Source organism: Microcebus murinus, chromosome 14 (assembly GCF_040939455.1).
Source record: "Microcebus murinus isolate Inina chromosome 14, M.murinus_Inina_mat1.0, whole genome shotgun sequence".
NCBI classification, from domain to species: Eukaryota; Metazoa; Chordata; class Mammalia; order Primates; family Cheirogaleidae; genus Microcebus; species Microcebus murinus.
This window is the reverse complement of record NC_134117.1, coordinates 60,648,085-60,671,652: the sequence shown is the minus strand read 5'-3', so window position 1 is coordinate 60,671,652 and position 23,568 is coordinate 60,648,085. Positions and strand designations below refer to the sequence as shown.

The 23,568-nt window shown below is 41.2% G+C and overlaps 1 protein-coding gene across 2 annotated transcripts in view; it reads left to right on the top strand.

Annotated features, from left to right (window-relative positions):
- Nucleotides 1–10,832: 10,832 nt before the first annotated feature.
- VCL (vinculin) overlaps nt 10,833–23,568 on the top strand; it is a 109,674-nt gene continuing 96,938 nt past the window's right edge. For both annotated transcript variants that reach the window (XM_012759889.2, XM_012759888.2), the window contains exon 1: nt 10,833–11,115. In XM_012759889.2, the coding sequence (XP_012615343.1) occupies nt 10,948–11,115 (168 nt within the window). In that variant the 5' untranslated portion in view covers nt 10,833–10,947. The remainder of the gene's footprint in view (nt 11,116–23,568) is intronic.

Genomic DNA, 23,568 nt, shown 5'->3' with positions numbered 1-23,568 from the left:
AGGAGTTTGAGGTTGCTGTGAGCTAGGCTAACGCCAGGGCACTCACTCTAGCCTGGGCAACAAAGTGATACTCTGTCTCAAAAAAAAAAAAAAAAAAAAAAAAAAAAAAAAAAAGATTTTTCCATTCTGGCTACTGGGAACAGGAACTATTCCCACCACCATTTGAATTCTGTGAGTTGTTTCACTCGCTCCTTTCAGATGATTCTTTTCCTAGCCTTGGGTAGTTTTCTCACATGCATGTCCTAAATAGTAGTCAGTTAAGGACCCACAGGTGATCCTTTGCAAATCTTCAGAGCTCTCTTCATGTGCAGCTCTTGCCTCTCTGGTACTTTTTACAGTGAATTATAGTCTTCCTGACCTCTTAGTATTCCTAGCCACCCCTTCCTCAACTCAGGGAAACTATGGACTCTTTGAGTTTCTCTTTCCTGCATTGGTAGTAAGCCAGTGCTCATGCCTGTAATCCCAGCATTTTGGAAGGCCAAGGCAAAGTGTAAAGCTTGCTTCACTTGTTTCCCTTCCTTTAGGGATTGCTGTCAGGCACTGCCTCTTATCCATATTTTGAAAATGGTTTCATATATTTGTCTTCTTTTTTAGTTTTTAGACAAGAAGGTAAAGATAGTCTCTGTTAGTCTGTTGTTGGTCAAGATTGGAAGTGTAATTCCTGTTTGTTTATGCTAGTCTTAGTTCAATTCTCTGCTCTTTGCAGCTAAAAGCATTCTTAATGAATATATGCCATCTTTACAATCATTTAGGTAGCTCATATGTATTTTAACTAAAATATAATCTTTACTATTTATCAAAACAAAAAATAACATTATTTTAAATGGTGATATGATAAAATCATCAGTAAAAAAGAAGAATACTATCATCATCTCTGTATTGGATGTGTTGAAGGTTGTGGATAATGCAATAAGATAAGAAAACAAAACATATGGGAATAAATATTGGAAACAAATGGGCAAAGAAAGTTTAATTTTTTTCATATGGTATAATTGCATAAAAAGAAAATATTAAGAGACTTGGCTGGGTGTGCTGACTCACAGCTGTAATCCTAGCACTCTAGGAGCCTGAGGCGGGAGGCTTGCTTGAGCTCAGGACTTTGAGACCAGCAAGAGCAAGACCCTGTCTCTAAAAATAAAAAATAAAAAAAAGACTCTACCAAGACTTAACCTTATTTATAGTTAATAAGATAATTTATCTTATAGGAATTTAAAAATAGCTTTTCTTTAAATCAGAAATAATTTCCTAGGAAGAGTAATTTTAAAAAAGCCATTCTAGCTGTCAACAAACTACGAATACCAATAAATAAATTTAATAACATAGGTGCATCTAGTGAAAAAAGCAATAACACTTTATTGAAAGAACACAAAACAAAACCTTTATAATCATGATTATATAGGATCATCCTTTTACAGGATCCATATCTAGAAAAACCATAACTATATATTTTTTAGGGAGGCATCCTGAGAATTTTCTCACAAAATCCACCCAACCACAAAACTGATCAGCTAAAATCTGACAATGATCAATTAATTCGAAAGTTGTGCCTGGGTTTTCTAGATTTTGCTTTGGTGCCCAACATAGCGGTGTTCAATATGGTGTCCTCATTAGTAGTTTTTAGCACATTTGATTAGCACATTTGAATGATGTCTGTTATGGTTGGCAAAATGCTGAGTTGCCAGATGCTGTGCAGAATTGGACTGCGTGACACATACAGTTAACAGTTTCACTGGCAAAACTGTGGACAAGATAGAAAGTTGAAGATGACATTGAGAAACTCTTAAATAATCTAGCCTGAAAGGGGGTTGGAAGTAAGTGGGTGTTATACCTTGTGGGAACATTTTACTAAATTTATAAACTTCAGGATTTCTCTTCAGTGAATTTCTGAAAATCCTGGCATTTCTGTATCAGCCAAGGAAGTTTTCTTTATAGAGGCATATAAATCCACACTGTAGCAAGAATTATTCTTCTGATGGAGTTAGTAATTTCATAGGTTAGTTTTTACCAAATGCTGATCTTGAATTAGTTGCATCAGGATCATCAAGGAACCATATAGATTCTTTGGGCCCCACCCCAGGCCTTATGAATCAGACTGTTATGGGCAGGGCCTAGGAATTTGTGTTGTGAAAAAGGAATTTTGTTGATTCTAAGGTGCAGCCAATTTTTTTTAGATTTCTGGAAGATTCCATACCCCCAAATATTTTTCCTGTTGTCCTATGATAGTGCCTGAAATTCTCACATCACTCTTAAGGTACTGGAGGTCACAACTGGTGTACAAATGTTAGTGATATGTATTAATCAGGTCTCCTTCAGTTGTCAGTGATAGAAAACCCAACTTAGGCAAACTGGCTTACACAACCAAGAAGATGGAAGGGAGACTTTTCAGTCATAGCTTGCTCCAAGACTCAAATTATGTCTTCAAAGACTAGGTCCTTTTCTTTTCTTTTTCTTTCTTTTCTTTTCTTTTCTTTTCTTTTCTTTTCTTTTCTTTTCTTTTCTTTTCTTTTCTTTCTTTCTTTTTTCTTTAATGTGAACTTATTTGGTGAATGGGTCTTCTCACTTCTAAGAAGGCTGCCTCTCCACTTAATGGGCAAGAAAGCCATTTTCAGTCCAAGATTCACAAAGCTGCTAGGTGGTCGTGGTGGGGGGGGGAGGGAGAGAGTAAGAGTGAGAGTGAGAGAGAGAGTTTTCTAATAGCTCAGCATCAGAGTTCCAGAAGAAATTCTGACCAACCATAGATCACATGTTTACCACTGAGTTGGAAAAGAGTTGTGGCCAGCCTCATATGTCATCTCAAATAGATTACTTTTAGGAAAGAATTTTGTCACCAAACAAAGATGGGTGTGATCCTGGGAAGTCAAAATAAGAGATTACTGCTACAAAATGTTACAATAAGGGCAGAAACTCGTCAGCATGTACCTGTAGCTCTTAAAGTGTGGTTTAAGAAACCCTAAGGGTCTTTGAGACGCTTTTAAGGGATTCTCATTATTTTTTCATAAAATGTTATTTATATTAAAAGGTGATAAGTTTATTATTGTTTCAAATGAATTCATAAATAAATACATAAAAGATTTATCAATTTTTTCTAAAACAGTAAATATGATAAATACAATCACATAAGTCTCTTTTGGTTGCAGGTGAAAGTTAAACCAAGTCAAACTAGCCTAAACCATAGAGGGATTTATTTATTTGGTGTGTTGGTTAATTTCCTGTCTACTTGACTGGGCTAGGGGGCGCCCAGATAATTGGACAAACATTATTCTGGGTGTTTCTGTGAGGGTGTTCTTCGATAAGATTAATGTTTAAATTGATAGGCTTAGTAAAGAAGATTTGGGCCAGCCTCATCCAATCAGTTAAAGATCTGAATGTAGGGAAAAGGATGATTTTCCCCTAAGTGAGATAATTCTTTCCTACCTGACTGCTTTTGAACTAGGCTTTTTTCCTGCCTTCGGACTTGAACTGTAACATTAGCTCTCCTGGTTTTCAGCTTGCCAACTCACTCTGCAGATCTTGGGTTTTCCTGCCTCCATAATTGTGTGAGACAATAGGAGATATAACTGTATATCTCCTATTGATTTCATTTCTCTGGGAAATTCTGATGAATACACTCAGAAACTGGAAAATCCTAAGGTCAGTCTGATATCAGGTGAGGATTGAGTTCAAAATCAAAATTTCACCAAAAACATCTCTCTCTCTCTGTCTCTCTTTTTGTCTATCTCTCTTTTTGTCTCTCTCCATGGTGTTGCTTTCAAGTTTAAGCTCCTTATGATGTTTCCTAGATCTCCAGGATTTCCCATTATATTAATAAAAGCTACATGGCTGCATATGCTTCCCATTTTACATCGTACATCAAGGGGAATAGAAAGCATGTCTTTGGTACTTTGGTATCTAGGAGTCACTCTTTCTCACATCGGATCAATCTGGGTCCATTGCTCATTTCTGAATCAATCACTATGAACCAGGTGGATAGACTGTATTCCTGTGCATCAGGAAGGGGCAAATGCTTACATCAGGAAAACAAAAGCTTTCTTAGATCTCTGAGCTTAGTTCATTGGGCAAAACATGTCACTTGGCTACCCTAGCTGCAAGGGAGCCTATGTAATTTAGTATGTTTAGCTGGGTTCCAACAGGAGGAAGTAGAAATAAATTTTGGGTGGACAAACTAGCAGTGTCCTTAGATAAAGCATAGTTTATGCTTAGGTTGGGATAGGGACCCAGATTCTCTGGGCACGTTTGTCTTCTTCTGCAGATTGTATTAATATTTTCCAAATACTCTTCTTACAATGTTACATTGATAAGTCTTCATTAAGGAGTGAGGTCTATATTTCCTTTCCTGAAATCTGGGCAAGCCCAGATGTATGACATGGGCAGAAGTTATGTTTGTGACTTGCAAGGCTTCGATAGAAAAAGTGATACAGCTTCTGCCTAGCTCTTGATCTCTTGGGAGATATACTTTTGGAGTTCTGAATCCCATATAAGAAATATAGCTACTCTGAAGCTGCCATGCTTGAAAGACCATGCTTAGGGAACACACAGAAACAGAAAGAGATTCCTGAAGACATCCATCTGTTCAATCCCCAGCTCTTCAAGTTTTTGCAGTTCAGGTATCAGACATGTGAGTGAAGAAGCTCTGGAGCTGACCCCAGCTGTAGCTGCCATCTGACTGCAAACTCACTCTGAGCTGGAACATCACAGCCAAACCACTTTCAAATTTCTGAGCTAAAGAAACTGGGAGAGATACAAAGGATTATTGTTTGGGAGTGATTTATATGCAGCAACAGATAACTAATACACTTCTTCACAATCTTGGATTCCATTATGTAAAGATGAAGGAGAGAATGCCTGTTGGATGGGAAACCAACAGTGTTTGTTCCTGTCATAAGAATAAATGTGTTCAAATAATAATTCAATGCCTATAAAAACAAAAACTCAAGGAAGAGTCTTGCTCTGTTGTCCTGGCTAGAGTGCAGTGGCGTCATTTTAGCTCACTGCAAGCTCAAACTCCTGGACTCAAGCAATCCTCCTGCCTCAGCCTCCCAAGTAGCTGGGACTACAGTTATGCACCATGATGTCTGGATAATTTTTCTATTTTTTGTAGAGAAGGGATCTTGCTTTTGCTCAAGCTGGTCTTGAACTCATGGCCTCAAGCGATCTGCCTACCTTGGCCTCCCAGAGTGCTAGGATTACAGGCGTGAGCCACCATGCCTGGCCAAGGGTATTTTTCAATGTATAACTTATAATAATAAAAGGTTGGAGACAACCTATATGTCCAATAATAGGGAGATGGTTAAATAAGTTGTGTTTCTTGTGCACTTTAAATATTATATAGCCATGAAAAATCATGTTTTTGAAGAATATTTAATGTCATGGACATATTTTTTTAACACATTCAAAACCTAGACATATGTTCTTGATATATTAATATAAGGTGAAAATAGCAGGAATAAAAATTGAACATTATACTTTAAAGGGGTGAACTTTATGGTATGTAAATGATCTCAATAAAAATTTATATGGGAAAAAAATTGAACACACACATGAAATAAATATGAACAGGAATAAGGTGAAAGAGAATACATGAAAATGCTAATAGTAGTTATCTCTAGCAACTGGAATTTTATAAAATTTTAAGTGCCTTGTTTGTGGCTTTCTCATACAATACAGAAAATTGAAGTGTACTAAAGAAGTGTGATAATCGGAAAATGTGTAAAGTTGAAAATGACTTAAATTCACATTGAATTAAAAAAATGGTCAAGCAAAGAGAAGAGTCACATTGTTTTCAACGTGATGGGGGGAAATGGTTGTGGGTTTGGGTGGAGGTGGAGGGTGGGGCGTGGTGTACTTGTCAGCATTTAAGGAGGGGAAGAAAGATCTACTAACCAAGCCACTGTGTGGTTTTCATGTGGGGGACGGTGTGGGGACAGGGCTGGTGAGGTCCTCTAGATAGAGACGGAGGGTTCGTCTGTGGTGAGCTGGGGGATGCACTCTGTGTGTGTGTGTGTGTGTGTGTTTGTATGTGTAAGTTGTAGATTCACTCATGTGGGCACAAAGTGTACTGGAGTGTGTTGAAAGATGTTAGTAAATTCTTAGCTACATCACCTATATACAGCCATCCAAAATCTAATCAGGGAGAGCATAAAAACCAGGAGAGAAAGTGAGCATCCCAACAAAATAAAGATGGCTCAGGTTTTATATGCAGTTCTATCCCTGACTAAAAATTCCACAAATTGTACTCACAACTGACAGTTGCAACTATGTCTCAATTTCCCAGTCTGTATGTGAAAGAGAGAGAGATTTCTTTTTTTCACCTACCTCAGAGAATTGCTATGGACTTCAAAGAATCGAAAGTTTCCCAGGCCATAGAGCAGTGTGTAATATAATTGCCACCATCAAAAACTCTTCCCCAATTATTTCTAACTTGGAAATGCTAAATTTTTATGTATCTTACAATGCTCCCTATCATCAGTGGTCTTCCAACTAATTACATGGTGAGGAGTCATGTTGAGCTAGCCACAACCAAGAGCATATGTCACACAGTCCTTAACCTCTGTAAGTTATAATTTTGTAGAAATTACCTTTTCATCCTTATCTTTGAGTTGCATGAACATTCACTTCACTGTAACTAATTTAATCACTGACCTGAAACATTCACCCACTTCCTGCCTTGCTCATTCTGGAATGTCTACCCTTTTGTCTGCCTAACCAAACATTGTTCTTCCTTTGAGGGAAGATTTAGTTCCACTGCCCCATAGACTCTTACCCTTAGGCCCATGCTGATCTCCTTCTACTAGGAATTTGAAGCCCACTTGGTCTTTGCCACATATTTGCAACTTAGTTTCATGATGGTGCCTTAGTCTAGTGCCTGCTATGAATTAACCTCTCTCTCTGGTAACACTTTTTGAGTCCTTTAATATATGCTTTTTGTTTAATGAGATTGAAAACTTTATTATTTCCATTTTAGACATGAGAGAATCAAGGATTTGTAATATGCCAACTATTAATATCAAATTAGAACACTTGGTGGTTATTATGTTCTGGGCTATAAATCTGGGATTCTATAACTGTGGAGAAAGAGCAGAATAGATATTGGAGGACATCTAGCAGCCTCTGTCATAGACAGGAGAGAAAAGTAAAAAAAAGACAAGTGATAAGTGCTGTGAAGGAGAAAGGATTAGTACAAACAGCTCATGCCAGGGCCTTATCGTGGGAAATCATACAGAAAGGACTAGAAGAAGTGGACCTTGAAGGTAGCTATATTAGTGTTCTATTGTTATGTAACAAGTTACTACAAACCTGGTGGCTTAAAACAACACTTATTCTCACGCCTGTAATCCTAGCAATCTGGGAGGCCGAGGTGGGAGGATTGCTCGAGGTCAGGAGTTCGAAACCAGCCTGAGTGAGACCCCATCTCTACTGAAAACAGAAAGAAATTAATTGACCAACTAAAAACATATATACAAAAAATCAGCTGGGCATAGTGGCGCATGCCTGTAGTCCCTGTAGCTACTCGGGATGGTGAGGCACTAGGATCTGAGGCAGTAGGATCGCTTGAGCCCGGGAGATTGAGGTTGCTGTGAGCTAGGCTGATGCCATGGCACTCTCTCTAGCCTGGGCAACAAAGTGAGACTCTGTCTCAAAAAACTACAAAAGCAAAAACGCTTATTTATCTCACAATTTCATAGATATAGTGGTTGGAAGTCCCTCATGGTGTGACTGGGTTTTCTGCACAGCATCACAAGGCTGAAATCAAGGTGTCCACTGGACTGAGTTCCACCTGGAGGCTCTGGGGAAAAATCTGTTTCTAATATCATTCTTCTTGTTGGTAGAATTCAGTTCCTTGTAACTGTAGGACTGAGCTACCTGTTTCCTTACTGCTACTTGGCCAGGGGCCACTCTCAGCTCGTAGAGGCTGCACACATTCCTTGACCTCTGATCTCCTGCATCTTTAATCCAGCAACAGCTCATCAAATCCTATTTTTGCTTTTAATCTTTTTTTTTTTTTTTTTTTTTGAGACAGAGTCTCGCTCTGACACCCTGGCTAGAGTGCAGTGGCGTCATCTTAGCTCACTGCCACCTCAAACTCCTGGGCTCAAGCTATCCTCCTGCCTCAGCCTTCCAAGAGGCTGGGACTAAAGGCCAGAACCACTACCTCTGGCTAATTTTTTCTATTTATAGTAGAGACGGGTCTCATTCTTACTCAGGCTGGTCTCAATTTCTTGAACTCAAGTAATCCTCCCCTCTTGGCCTCCCAGAGTGCTAGGATACAGGCAGGAGCCACTTTGCCCAGCTATAACCTTTGATTTCTTCTGTTGTGACCAGCTGCTCTGTTTAGGCATGGCTCACCTGGGTATTTCCCTATTTTATAGTCAATGGTGCTATATAGGCTGGACGCGGTGGCTCACACCTGTAATCCTAGCACTCTGGGAGGCCGAGGCAGGCGGATCGCTCGAGGTCAGGAGTTCAAAACCAGCCTGAGCAAGAGTGAGACCCCCGTCTCTACTAAAAATAGAAAGAAATTAATTGACCAACTAAAAATATATAGAAAAAATTAGCCGGTGGCACATGCCTATAGTCCTAGCTACTCGGGAGGCTGAGGCAGTAGGATTGCTTGAGCCCAGGAGATTGTGGTTGCTGAGCTAGGCTGATGCCACGGCACTCACTCTCATCTGGGCAACAAAGTGAGACAGAGTCTCAAAAAAAACAAAACAAAACAAAACAAAACATGGTGCTATATAACATAATCTAATCATGAAAGTAAATTCCATTTTATTCACAGTCCTGGGAGATTATACAGAGTGTGTACACCAGGGATAGGAAATCTTGGGGGACTTCTTAGAATTCTGTCTAGCACCATAGGTAAGATTTAGATGAGAATAGAGAGCTTTTTGGTGGGAAAGAAATATAGACTAAAATCTCAAAAGTGAAACTCCACGAGGGATTTTTGGAGACTGAATATGTCTGCTTGTGACTGCTCTACTGGTGGCTTTTTTTTTTTTTTTTTTTTTTACTGAGGGTCTCCTGGGCACTTTATATCAATTCATTCACCAGTCCTTACATCAGCTTTATGAAGGTAGTATTATCCTACTTTTATGAAGAGAGAAATTCAGGCAGAGACAAGAAAACCACTTGCCAGAGTTATATCTGAATCACGTTGTAAAGCTGGGATTGTAGGTTGAGCTCTGGATGACTCTGAGTTTGTTGTGCTTTTGCTGTTTAACCTCCTGTCTGTGGCTCTGGGTGGTGAGCAGGTGGCAGTAAGGTTGTTCTGGACCAAGATTGTGGAGGGCAGTGGCGCATGTGTTAACAGGTGCCAAGAAAGATTTTAGAGGGTGTGAGTGAATGTGAGGACGAGGGGGATATGAAAGTGCATGGAGGGGAGCAAGTGGGCTGGATGTGCAATGTGTGATTTTGGGGGGGGGTTAATATGGCCAGTCAGGAGTAGCCTGGTTACAGATTGAAAGCAGGGATGATATGTTACACATAAAAGACTATGCCATGATCAAGCCTCTGTATCCTGGTGCCAATTTTCAGGAAACGCATACCACAGAAGAACATGTTAAACTGTATGTAAGTATCCAATCAGCAAAGTGGGGAAAGAGTGGGGATTACAGAAAAATCATCATAAATAGTTCCATCACCCAATATCAATACTATTAACACGAAGCAATGGGCAGGGGAAACAGCTTTGGTAGCTGTGGTTGTACTAGACCAAAGTTTTCATTTGATTTGAGGATCTTTTGCTTGGAGGCATTAGCGAAAGTGTTTCATCTCAGAATGGGGAAGCTTGGGCAAAAGAGAATTTGAGGTGAGGAAGACATTCGGAAGATATCTTATGCAAAGCATGCTGTGAGGGAATCGAGTAATTTGGTATTGCTTATCGAAATGTAAAATGTACATACTTTTGCATTTTCACTTCACTTGGAGGCATCTGTCCTAGATAAATACACGTGCACACAACAGACAGGCAAGTATGATCCATGCAGAATTATTTTTTAATAGTGAAAACCAGAACCCAACACAAGTCCATTACTAGAAAGTTGGTTATATAGTTTTATTTTATGCAATGGAATACCATACAGTCATTAAAAAGAACGAGATAAACCTATATTCACCAACAGTGAAAGATAATCAGGGACATTTTCATTAAGGGGAAAAAATACCTAGTTATTAATCTCATTACTTTAGAAAATATGTATGTACAAGTAAATGCACAAAGGTGTAGAAGGCTAACATCAAACTTAACAGCGAGTCTCTCCCAGGAGGGCCGTGGGTGGAGCCTGTGTGTAAATGAATGGGACGCTGGTGTCTCTCCGTGCACTTCTACTGTTTAACTCTCTTACCAGAAAACGTTTCCATGTGTCGCTGGGAGGAAATGCAGGAGTATTTTGAACGTATTTTGAGAACTGAAAAGTAGAGGAGGTGGCGAGGGAGACCCGCGGCCCCCAGGTCTCCTCAGACTCTCGCGCCGCCTGAGGTGAGGAGACGCCGCCCCGCTGAGGTGATTCTGCAGAGGGGCGGAGCTCTGCAGAGCCGGGGCGGGAGGCGGCCTCGGGGGCGGGGCCCGCCGACTCCAGCCGCTCGCTCCGCTCCCACCATGCCCTTATAAGGAGCGCCCGCGTTAGGGCTCGGGAATCCGGTCGCAATCCCTGCGGCGCAGCCCCAATCCCAGCCCCCTCCCTTGGGAATGGGGGCGGGGCGGGGTTTGGCGGCGCGGTGGCTGGGGCGGAGCATCTGGAAGCGGGGCCAATGGGAGTGGCGGCCCAGGTCTGAGCGGCGCTGCCATTGGGCGCGGCGACGCGAGGGGGCGGGGCCTCCGTGAGGTTGGTTACGCCGAGGGAAGCCCCGACTCCGTAGTCTCTGCTCGGAGTCTGTCCCTCCTGCCGGTCCCCGGCCCCGCCGAGCCCACTTCTCTGTCGCCCGCGGTTCGCCGCCCCGCTCGCCGCCGCGATGCCGGTGTTTCACACGCGCACGATCGAGAGCATCCTGGAGCCGGTGGCACAGCAGATCTCGCACCTGGTGATCATGCACGAGGAGGGCGAGGTGGACGGCAAAGCCATCCCTGACCTGACCGCGCCCGTGGCCGCCGTGCAGGCGGCCGTCAGCAACCTCGTTCGGGTGAGCGCGCTGGGCGGGGGCGGGAGGGGTCCCGGCGTCCCGGCCCGCCTCGCGACTCCCCTTCGCCGGCTCCCTGCTGTGGCTGTGCGCGTGGACTCTGGAGCCAGACACCGTGGGTTCCAGTGCCGGTCCCCCGCTCCGTGACCTTGAGCGAGACGCTGAGCCTCTCCGGGCCTCAGTTTCCTCATCTGTGGAATGGGGGCAATCATAATAAAGCCTGCCTTGTGGGTTTGTTAAGACTCGGTGGGGCATTATTTGCGAAGTGCCTAGCGCAGCGTGTGGCCCATAGCAGGCGCCCAGTAAATGATAGGTGTCCGGTGGTCCCATCCCCTCCGCAGGCTGTCGTCCCTCCCTCTACCTTGCTCTCAGCTCCTTTTGAGGCCTCCCCAGTCTGGCTTGTGTTTGGGGCGTGGGGGCGGATTCTCCTACTGATTCCCTGCCTTTCCTTCCAGAGATTCTTATTGGAGCCACGTTGTTCTCCTTTCTAATACTTCTCCTCACCCTGAAACCTGCCGCCCCCACCCCCACCCCCGCCCTCCCTGTGTCTGGCCCTTTTTTCTACTTGTCTTACTGGCCACACGTCCCTCTGTCGTCCCTCTGTCGCCTCCTGCTCCCCTCCTGGGCTCGCACTTAGGCTCACACCTCTGGCACTCTCCCACACCTTTATGCAGTAATTCATGACCACGAGCCCCGCTTTTCCTTTCGCTTAACCCTGCTGCCTTGCATGTTGTTCCCTGCCGTGGAGATTTCCACCTGGCCTTACCTGCTGTCAAACGGCTTCCTCCCACTGGGGCCTTTCCAGACTCGAGGGCCCTCCTCTTTCGGCCCCTCCTCCTGGCAGGAAGCAAGATGGAGCTCCGGGAGAGGCCTGTGGAATCTGGGATCTGCGGCCCGCCAGAGAGGAGGCGGGGTCGTCCCCTTCCCAGTCCACAACTTTCCTGGTGGCTGAGTGGCTCTGCAGACCCCTATAGCCACAGCTGTGACTAATAACTGAGGCGATTCCTGGAGGAGGTGGAGCCCATTCCTGAAATGGGAAAAGAGGTGCTGAGATCAGACTCCTAACGTTGCCCTGGCTAATGTCACAGTTTTCTTTCCCACCCTGGGTGGGTGACTCAGACTGCTCCTGCCTGTGAGGAACAACTTTGCAAAAAGTTCCTATTGCTTCCCGACTGAGCTCTGTAAATAGTGTACCGTCTTGGTAGTTGGTGCTTGGAAGCAACTGTGGCTCTGGGTGGGGCCTGGGTTATTAATACTTATCTGATTAGAGCACTTCACTGCACTTAGAGGCACTTTAGAAGCCGAAAGTCTTCCTCAGTCTACAGGGGCCCCTGGACTGCCTTAAGCAGTTGAGGAGACTGGTAGCTAGGGTGACACCACTGAACAAATTCCTGGTCTTGTTTTCTGTACAAATTTAGAAAGTCTATTCAGTAAGCATACTGTATTCATTCAAAATCTCTAGTTCTACATTGTTCTTGTTCTTTGTATAAGTAATTTTAATCTAACACTCCAGAGTACATTCTTATGTAGTGTTGTCTAACATGGCTGCATTCCAGGCCTCCATTTTTCACCAAATAGGAAACAATGTAAAGAGACAAGGTAACAGTGTCCCTCCATGTAGTACTTCAGGAAATGAAATCTCAAAACCACATGTTGCACTTGGAACAGAGCTAGTGTAGTCTAGGGGTTGATATCTGGTTAGGCTATTTAGAGAAAAGTTATTTATGGGCCTCCATGCCATGAATGAATAAGCACTGAATGTCTGCTGTATAGAGAGCATTGCAGTAAATCAGTAGTTCTCAGCTTGGAGGGTGCATGACAATGATCAGAAGGACTTTTTAGATATAAAGATGTTCAGCTCCCACCTCAGCCTGACTGAGGAGCTCTTCATGGGTAAGGTCAAGGCCTTTACAATTTTAAGAAGCTCTGTAGGTGATTCTGATATACCCTTAGGAAATACTGTAATAGACACTGTGAGACAAATACAAAAGAAAAAGGCCAGTCATAAGCTGAAAAAATTACATAGTTACAAACTTCCCAACACAAACAAAAGAAGGGACTTAAGATTGGTGATAAATATTTGTTGGCAGAGAGAAAGTGGGGAGGAGTGTGCTGATGAATAGTCAGCCATGAACAAAGGTACTTGTTAGCAACTTCCAGGTTACAGCAAGTAGATTGCCTTGTTGCAGCTCAGGAGGCAAGTTGGAGAGAAATTGGAGATAAAGTTGGTGTTTGACATAGGGGCAGTTTAGCAAAAGGCCTTATCAGTAAGAGGAACCAAGAGAGTGAGAGAGGGAGGATGAGAATGGTGTGTGAGGAAGACTATATGGGTTGTGTTCTGGGGAGGCCAGAGGACCTACTCAGGGCTTCAATTTCTCAGTACCAGTTGTGGCCCTTAAATGTATGGATCCTGTTCATGCCTCAAGATAGTATCTGGAGAACAGACCTTGTTTGATATTTCTTTATCTACTCCCCAGTTCCTGCCTCAACATTGGCACACAGGATGGCTTGATAAATTTTGTTGAAGGAAAGAAGGCACTATGGGAAGGGAGAAAAATTAGGAGACTTTTAAAATTGGTTGGTCATGAAGAATATGGCCTGGATTTGGGATGTGGCAGAGAAAAATGAAGAAGGAATTAATCAGAAATATATTAGAAGCCAGGCACAGTGGTGCATGCCTGTAGTCCCAGCTACTTTAGAGGCTGAGGCAGGAGAATTGCTTGAGATCAGGAGTTCAAGGCTGTACTGCACTCCAGCCTGGGAAACATAATGAAACCCTGTCTCAAGAAATAAGAAAAAAGAAGAAAAATATATATTAGAAGAAGAAATAATAGAACTTGATGATTAAACTGAATTTGCTAGGAAAAGTGTGGTATTACTATTGATATAAAATAATGAAACTGATTTTTTTTAAATTTCAAAGTATGATGGGGGGTTCAAATGTTTTTGGTTACCTGGATTGCTTTTGTAATACTCAAGTCAGGGTTAAAAGTGTGCCCGTCACCCAGATGGTGTTCATTGTACCCATTAGGTAGAGGTTTTCACCTATCTCCTCCTTTCCCCTCCTCCCTGAAACTGATTTTTGAACAAATATTCTGGAATTAAATTATCAATTGTTGTGCATAGTCATTGACTTATCAAACAGGTATTTATTGAGACCCCTTCGAATGTCAAAGTAATAAGAATGATACTGGGCAGAATAAGTGTGATACTGGATTGCAAGTCCTAAATTGCACTCAGGAAGTGCTGTGGAAGTTCAGAGGGGTGAGATTACTTTTGATGGGAGAATCAGGGGCCAAGCACAGTGGCTCACACCTGTAATCCTAGCGCTCTGGGAGGCTGAGGTGCTCTGGGAGGCTGAGGTGGGCGGATTGCTCAAGGTCAGGAGTTTGAGACCAGCCTGAGCAAGAGTGAGACCCTGTCTCTACTATAAATACAAAGAAATTAATTTAACAACTAATATATATAGAAAAATTAGCCTGGCATGGTGGTGCATGCCTGTAGTCTCAGCTACTCGGGAGGCTGAGGCAGTAGGATTGCTTGAGCCCAGGTGTTTGAGGTTGCTGTGAGCTACGCTGATGCCACGGCACTCACTCTAGCCTGGGCAACAAATCGAGACTCTGTCTCAAAAAAAAAAAAAAAAATCAGGGAAGGCTTCATGGAGGATGTAAGGTTTGAGCTGGGCCTTAAAGATAGGTGAGATCTGAACATTTAAAGATGTGGTAAGAAAGGTGTTACAAGTGGAAGAAACTATCCAAACAAAGGCACAGAATTTTCTAGAATTTAACTTAGGGCATTATTAAGGTAACTACTTTTACAGGGGCAGGACTCATTTGGGTTTGTGATTTCATGTATGTTTGTTAAGCAAAGTAGTCTGGTCACTGTATATACATAGCATATCACAACTGAGTCATCACTTTTACTCCATACTTAGCTAGAGGGTAGGGTTGGAATATTTGTTCACATGGCCATTTTTTTTTTTTACTCAGGATCCTGAAAAAGATCATTTTAATAATAGCTTTGTTGAAACATGATTTCACATACTATACAATTCACCTGTTTAAAGTATATAATTCAATGTTTTTTGGTACATTGCCAGAGTTGTACAACTATCACTGCACTCTAATTTTAGAACACTTTTGACCCTTTAAAAAGAAACCCCATACCCATTAGTCTTCATTCATTCTCTTCCCCTGCCCCCAGTCCCTGGCAGCCACTAATCAACATTCTTCTATCTTTGTGGATTTGCCTGTTCTGGACATTTCATATAAATGGAATCATATAATACATGGTATTTTGTGTCTGGCCTCTTTCACTTAACATAATGTTTTCAAGATTCACCCGTGATAGATACAGCATGCATCAGAGCTGCATTCCTTTTTATTGCTGAATAATATTCCATTACATGGAATGAGGCCATTTTAAACACATAGAGCAAGTCCAATGCAATAATAAAATGAGGGAGAGGAGGTAGGAAAAGGAAGGGTGGGAAAGGAAAAGTAGAGGAGGGGCATAAGAAGTTCTAAGAAAGATGGGATTCGATAAGCAATGTGAAAAAGTTAGAAGTCTTAGATTGCCTATTTTTTAGCATGGTATATACATTTTTTTCTTTTTTTCCTCATTAAAGTGGCCCATAGAAATGTCAGCCTTTGATATGACCATAACAGTCATGCCATTTTTATTAATGGGCCATCAGATACTTTGCCTTCTCCAATGCATCTGAGGGCATGTGTTGTAACTAGTCCTCGGGCTCATGAAATATTTATCTTGAGAGTTTTTGTGGCCTTGACTTTTATGGGCTTCATCCATATATCATATGCTCTTGGGACCAGCTCTGGTACAAATAGTAGCATTGTCTTCACTTTAAACTGATAGATGGGAAAGGCTGCTCTACCCTTAAAAAGAGATCAGCAATTAATTTTGTCACTTGTAATTATCAATATTAACATCTGAAAATATTTTGGCTTTAATTTGTTTTGGTTGGCATTAGACTTTATTGCAGTTAAAATAAATAACAGTATTGGGTAGGTGATTTTTTTTTCTTAATACTTTTCTGTATTTTCCAATTTTTAAAATTAATATGTAATTTCTATACCAAGGAAAAAATTAAGTAAATAATAAGACCATTTAGACAGGTATGGTGGCTCATGCCTGTAATTGTAGCACTCTGGGAGGCTGAGCTGGTGGTGCTTGAGGTCAGGAGTTCGAGACCAGCCTGAGCAAGAGCGAGACCCTGTCTCTGCTAAAATAGGAAAATTAGCTGGGCATTGTGGCACAGGCCTGTAGTCCCAGCTACACGAGAGGCTGAGGAAGGATTGCTTGAGCCCAGGAGTTTGAGGTTGCAGTGAGCTGTGATGATACCACTGCACTCTATCTAGGGTGGCAGTGAGACTCTCTCTCAAAACAAAACAAAAACATTTGTATAATCCTTTACAGCTTATAAAATACTTTCATATTTATAATGTTATAGCAATCCCATGGGTGGTATTACTGTGATCCCTATTTTACAGATGAGGACACTGTAGTTTAGAGAAATTAAGTAACTGCCCATAGTGGCACTGCTAGTTAGCCTGGACTTACACTCTGTTCCTGTTATTCCAGATCCTCTGTTTTCTTTCACTCCACTATTCCACATCCATTTAGAGCAAAATTGTTAAATATCAACGGAGGTTTTCCACCTAGAATCAGAAACAACAAGAATGCTGTTAGTCAAAGAGTTTCCATTTGTTCTGGGCCTGGCAACAGTATCTGTTTAGAGCCTAGCCTTGGCATAACTAGCAAGAAGGGCCTGTGTGAGAATGATGTGGCTGTAGGCTTCTGTTTCATAGCCATACTCGATTTCATAGCATTTACTTTTTTGAGAAGTAGGGGTAGATAAAGATCAGCACAAAATTATTTATGCCTGCGGAACAGATAAAGGCTTTTTATAGTATACGTGACTACTTAGTTTGAAGCTTATTAGAACTAAATAGTATTTAAAGTAAAGTTATAGATTCTTTGGGGAATCAATTCTTTGGGTTGATCAGTTTTCATTTGAAAAACTTTGTTTCCCAGTCAAAAGAGATACAAGATTGAGACAGATGTGAAATTTACTCCAGTAATATTTAATATTTAATCATGTGGCTGAGAAAGCAGAAGATTTTTGGAGATTGTCCCTTGGTATCCTTGGGGGATTGGTTCCAGGACTTCCTTTAGATACCAAAATCTGTGGGTGCTCGAGTCTCATCAGTGGTCCCCAGACTTTTTGGCACCAGGGGTCAGTTTTATGGAAGACAATTTTTCCATAGACCCCGGGGGAAAGGGAGAATGGTTTGGGGTTGATTCAAGTACATTACATATATTGTGTACTTTATTTCTATTATTATTATATTATAATATATATTGAAATAATTATACAACTCATCATAATGCAGAATCTAATGCAGCTGATCTGACAGGAGACAGAGCTCAGGCAGTGATGCAAGTGATGGGGAGTGGCTGTAAATACAGATGAAGCTTCACTGGCCTGCAGCTCACTTCCTGCTGTGTGACCCGGTTCCTAATAGGCCATGGACTGATACCAGTCCTCTGCCCAGGGGTTTGAGACCACAGCCTTATATAAAATGTAGTATTTGCATATAACCTACATACATCCTCCTGTATGCTATTTATTTATTTACTTATTTATTTATTAGTCTTTGAGACAGTGTCTCCCTCTGTTGCCTTGGGTAGAGTAAGTGGCATCATCATAGCTTACTATAACCTCAAACTTCTAGCCTCAAGCAATCCTCCTGCCTCAGCCATCTGAGTAGCTGGAGCTACAGGTGTGCCCCACCAAGCCTGGCTAATTTTTCTATTTTTTGTAGAAAACAACTATGTTGTTCAGGCTGGTCTTGAATTCCTGGCCTCAAGTGATCCTCCCACTTTGGCCTCCCAAAATGCTAGGAATACAGGTGTGAGCCACCATGTCTGGCCCCTCCTGTATACTTGATGTCATCTCTGGATTACTTATATATATGTCTAATACAGTGCAAATGCTATATAAATAGTTGTTATACTGTGTATTTTTTTCCGAGGATTTTCTATCCATGGTTGATTGAATCTGTGGATGTGGAACTGGTGGCTACAGAGGGCCAAGTGCATAGGTTTCCACAACTATAGTTATAATTTTATTGGAGCTCCAGTTTAAATGTTTGTTTATATCTACACAGTGGAAAGTTCGGCTTTTCTAAAACTGTTTTATAAATAGCACTGGTATAACTTTAAATGGACAAAGTAAGAGTTAGTGCAAAAGTCTTATGGTATCAATCAAGTAGCTTAGATTGGGTCCTCTTGTTACAGTCCTGGAGTAAGTAAAGCATTATGGCAACTAATTTTATGAGGATAGGACTCATTTAGGTTTTAGTATTTCTTGTATATTTGTTTAAAAACAAATTAGCCTGGTCATTTTATATAGGTTGAATATCCTTAGTCTGAAAATCTGAAATCTGAAATGCTCCAAAATCTGAAACTTTTTGAGTTGTGAACATGACACCACAAGTGGAAAATTCCACACCTGACTTCATGTAATGGGTCACAGTCAAAACTTTAGTACAGCCGGGCGCGGTGGCTCACGCCTGTAATCCTAGCACTCTGGGAGGCTGAGGCGGGCGGATTGCTCGAGGTCAGGAGTTCGAAACCAGCCTGAGCAAGAGCGAGACCCCGTCTCTACTATAAATAGAAAGAAATTAATTGGCCAACTAATATATATAGAAAATTAGCCGGGCATGGTGGCGCATGCCTGTAGTCCCAGCTACTTGGGAGGCTGAGGCAGCAGGATTGCTTGAGCCCAGGAGTTTGAGGTTGCTGTGAGCTAGGCTGACGCCACGGCACTCACTCTAGCCTGGGCAACAAGCGAGACTCTGTCTCAAAAAAAAAAAACAAAAAAAAAACAAAAAAACTTTAGTACATACAGTTATTAAATTACATTCAGGCTATATGTATAAAGTATATATGAAACATAAATGAATTTTGTGTTTGGACTTGGGTACCATCCTAAGATAGCTCATTATGTATATAATATTCCAAAATGTGAAATATTCCAAAATTTGAAAAAAAAATCCAAAATCTGAAACACTTCTGTCCCAAGCATTTCAGGATAAAGAATATTCAACCTGTATTTAATGTGATTACTGGTCATTTATATCATTATAAAATGCTTATGTTTTATATATATCACAACTGAGAGGGTCGTCATTTTAAAAGCCATTGGACAACTTCCTGGTCTTTCCTTGCACCCTTAGGAAGTGGGTAGGATGGAAATGTCCTTATGATGCACAGCCTCCAGTCCAGCATAGCATGTATACGCTCTGTAGCACTCATCATACTTGTTCTGGGGTTGTCTTCTCCACGAGATTGCAGGTTCTTCAGTGGCATGGTCCTGGACGTATGCAATATAATTTTTTAAATTAAATAAACATAGGCATAGCATTGATTTTGTTTGTTTTTTGGAGACAGCAAGGTCTTGCTGTGCTGCTTGGGCTAGAGTGCAGTGGTATCATAGCTCATTGCAACCTTAAACTCCTGAGCTCAAGCGATCCTTCTGCCTCAGCCTCCTAAGTAGCCTGGACTGTTGGAGTACACCACCACGCCTGGCTAATTTAAGTTTTTTGTAGAGATGGGCTATCTCACTTTTGCCTAAGCTGGTCTTGAACTTCTGGCCTCACGGGATTCTTGCACCTCGGCCTCTCAGAGTATTAGGATTACAGGCATGAACCACCATGCCTGGCTTCATTTTTTTTTATGTATAAAATAACAGTAATAAGAATTATTGTGCAAGCAATATTTCCAGTCCCTAGCTTTCAAACATTTGGTATAGCCAAATTTGAAGAGTCTCATCAAATTTATAATGTGCTTTGACTAAAACAAGTAGAATATATATAAGAGGGAGGAATGAATGGCTAACTGCCCATTGTTTGAGATAACAAAAGTGTTCAGGCTATTTTGAGTTGTGGTTTCTCTGTTTCAGAGTCATTTCAACTATGCAGGCCACTTACTAAATTCATAACTTGAGAATATGTTGCCTTCTATCTGAAAGTGGCATTGGGATTTTGCATTCTCTTCTTGGGAGTGTCTCTTTAAAATTTAATGATTTAGACCAGATGTTGATATATTATTTGGAGGCTTGCTGGTTACAGTGTAGTCTCATACTATGAGTCATGAATTCCTCATTAAAGGATCTTTATTTCCTTGAACCATATGGCAACCGACAAAGATATCATAAAGTTGATCTGCTGTTTTGCTTTCTGGTTGATTTGGGCCCCACCTTTTCATTAAACCTCTATGCCATTGTTATGATAGTGGGATATATTTTCACATAATAAACCAGTATTAGGGCAGTATCAAAAGAAGCAGCTCTTAATGAGCAAATGTCACAGATTTGCTAGCTGGTTTCTCTCTTGAATTATGCTCTGTGCTTAGGACTTTTGATAAAAAAATGATCACTCAATCAGTTCTTGTTGCTTTCAGGCAGGTCAGTTCTTAAACTTTCCCCTGTAGACAGGACTAGAAGAAGAAAGCAAAATGCCTTGGCATTGTCAAGTTTCAACAAGCTTCATTGCTGTATAATATAAATCCTTCAGAATGAGCTTTGGGAGGAAAGTTCAAGTCTGTAATAAGACTCTGAAATAAGGCTGAGAGCTGTGGCACATGCCTGTAATCCTAGCACTCTGGGAGGCCAAGGTAGGGTGGAGGTGGAGGTTGCTTGAGCTGAGGAGTTGGAGACCAGCCTGAGCAAGAAAGAGCGAGATCCCATCTCTACTAAAATTAGAAAAAATTAGTTGGGCTTAGCATTGCATGCCTGTAGTCGTAACTACTGGGGAGGCTGAGGCAAGAGGATCACTTGAACCCAGGAGTCTGAGGCTGCAGTGAGCTATGATGATGCCACTGCACTCTACCAAGGGGTCAGAGTGAGACTCTGTCTCAAAAAAAAAAAAAAAAAAAAGACTCTGAAACACCAAGAGAAGAAAGTTGACATATTTGAGGAAATATCTCCCATTGGAAGCTTTCATCAGTCTTTCTCTTTGTGTTGTATCCCGAACTAGTAGAATTCTTGCAATATTGGGCTATATAAGTTCAGATAACATAAGTTTCAAATTCTCTAAGTGGATGCTTCTTTTTATTTTTCAGCCATTTTAGTACTTACTCTGTTTCCATTGGGAATGGTTATGGAGAGGAAGATTGTCCTTTTTCTTCTTAAGTTATAAAGGTTTTATTAGAGAAGGAAGATGAGATTAACGTTTAAATATGGAATTTTGTTCATTTGTATTTTTATCACAAAGCATTTTAATCTTCATATAACACAAAAAATTCTATTGAACAGTATACTATTAGTAATCATTTTTTATCATGTCCAGTCTTCATACAGTCTTTGAAAAAAATAACAGAATTTTTCTTTTCTTTTTTTTTTTTTTTTCAAGGTCGTAGAATTAGGACAGAATTTTTCTTGTTATGAAAGTATTACATTTTTATTGTTCAAAATTTAGAGATCTATGTGTAGTCACAATCTTCTCCCAAGTGTTTCTCAGCCTTTAGACTATTGGTTTCTTGAGGGCAAAGCTGGGTTGTATTCTCAATATTCTCAGTATTGTGCTTATCATAGTCCCTTGCTCATGGTAGTCCCTTGATAAGTGTGTTGTACCTTTTTTTTTTTTTTTTTTTTTTGACAGTCTCACTCTGTTGCCTGGGCTAGAGTGCTGTGGCATCAGCCTGGCTCACAGCAACCTCAAATTGGGCTCAAGTAATCCTACTGCCTCAGCCTCCTGAGTAGCTGGGACTGCAGGCATGCACCACCATGCCTGGCTAATTTTTTCTATATATTTTTAGGCGTCCAGCTAATTTCTTTTCTATTTTTTTAGTAGAGATAGGGTCTCGCTCTTACTCGGGCTGGTCTCGAACTCCTGAGCTCAAACGATCCACCCATCTCAGTCTCCCAGAGTGCTGGGATTACGGGCGTGAGCCACTGTACCTGGCCCAGTGTGTTGTACTTTGATACTTGGTGTACTAGGTTATTTCATGATGATGAGGATACCTACCTTACTATCTCTTGCCTTCATTGGAAGGCATGGTGATTCTTTTTTCCTGCCCTCAAATATTGCTATATACCAAATGCCTACATAATTGTAAAGAGAAACAAAGATTCATAAATGACATTGTATTGTGTTGGTTATATATTTTAGATCTTTAGATTCCAAAAAATTCCATGTCACTTCTATCAGAAGTCAGCTTGTTGGATTGGTATGAGTGTGTGTGTGTGTGTGTGTGTGTGTGTGTGTGTGTGTGTGTGTGTATAGAGGATGAGATGTGGTGAATCTTAGAACTAAAAATGTTTTACAAATAGTAAGTTGCAGAAAATAGAGTCTTTGACCCTTGGAGAATTTCCCACTGATAAAATTTCCAGTTGAAAGACTTTTAAGGGGAAAGTGGCTGGATTTCACAGCAGTTCTTACCACAGCTGGCCATAATCCAAGTCAAAGTCATTCCTTCTTTTGAAATAAGCTTAAATTATTCCCACGAGTAAGCTTTCTGTGAAGAAAGAGAAATGGCACATTTGTTCTTAGAGTTGAGAGTTGAGGGACCTCTATTATATAGGTTCCCTATGTTTCCAGCCATCTTTCTGTCCCCTCCCCATCACTGGAAAATTGGCTCATCTTTTATCTACCAGGCAGACATGTTTTTACTCATGCAATTTAAGTGGGTAAGGATATATGAATGGGCTAGTCAATCTTATTTTAAAAAAATCTAGACCAGCAACACTTAAATTTTTCATTCTACATTTCTTCTCCCCAAATAGCAAGATTATCTGTCAAACTCTAGCTATGTGCATTTCTATGGTGTAAACGATACTAGGATATCTATGTTATGATCTCTGGCCTCAAGTTGCTTAAAATACAGATAAAATTAGTAATCTTACAAAATACTTGTCTACATTCTCTCCACCAATGAAATTGTTGCAGAATTTAAATTATGCATCTCAAAGGGTTGTATGTTACTACTGTAAATACAGTGGTTTTTATTCTTTGGAGTCATGGAAAAGATGTGAACTTGTAACGATGTGAGGGGAAAAGTGACAAACACATAATGGGCCAGCAGCAAATAGGAAGGAGTGAGCAGAGGGTGGACCCAAAGTTAGGACAAGACCTTTGAGCATTGGCCTCTGCAGCTCTCTGCTTGTGGCACCCCAGGCTCTCTGGGTTTTCATGTCCTCCAAAGCACAGTGCTTCTGGTATGCTTCGTATGTACTGTTCCATCTGCCTGAACAGCTCCTCTGTACTTCTTCACTTGGATAAGTTCTACTTGGATAAATGATATGGATAAGTTTCCATATCAAATGTCCCATTTTTAGGGACACTTTCCCTATCTACCTTTTTTTTTTTTTTGAGACAGAGTCTCGCTTTGTTGCCCAGGCTAGAGTGAGTGCCGTGGCGTCAGCCTAGCTCA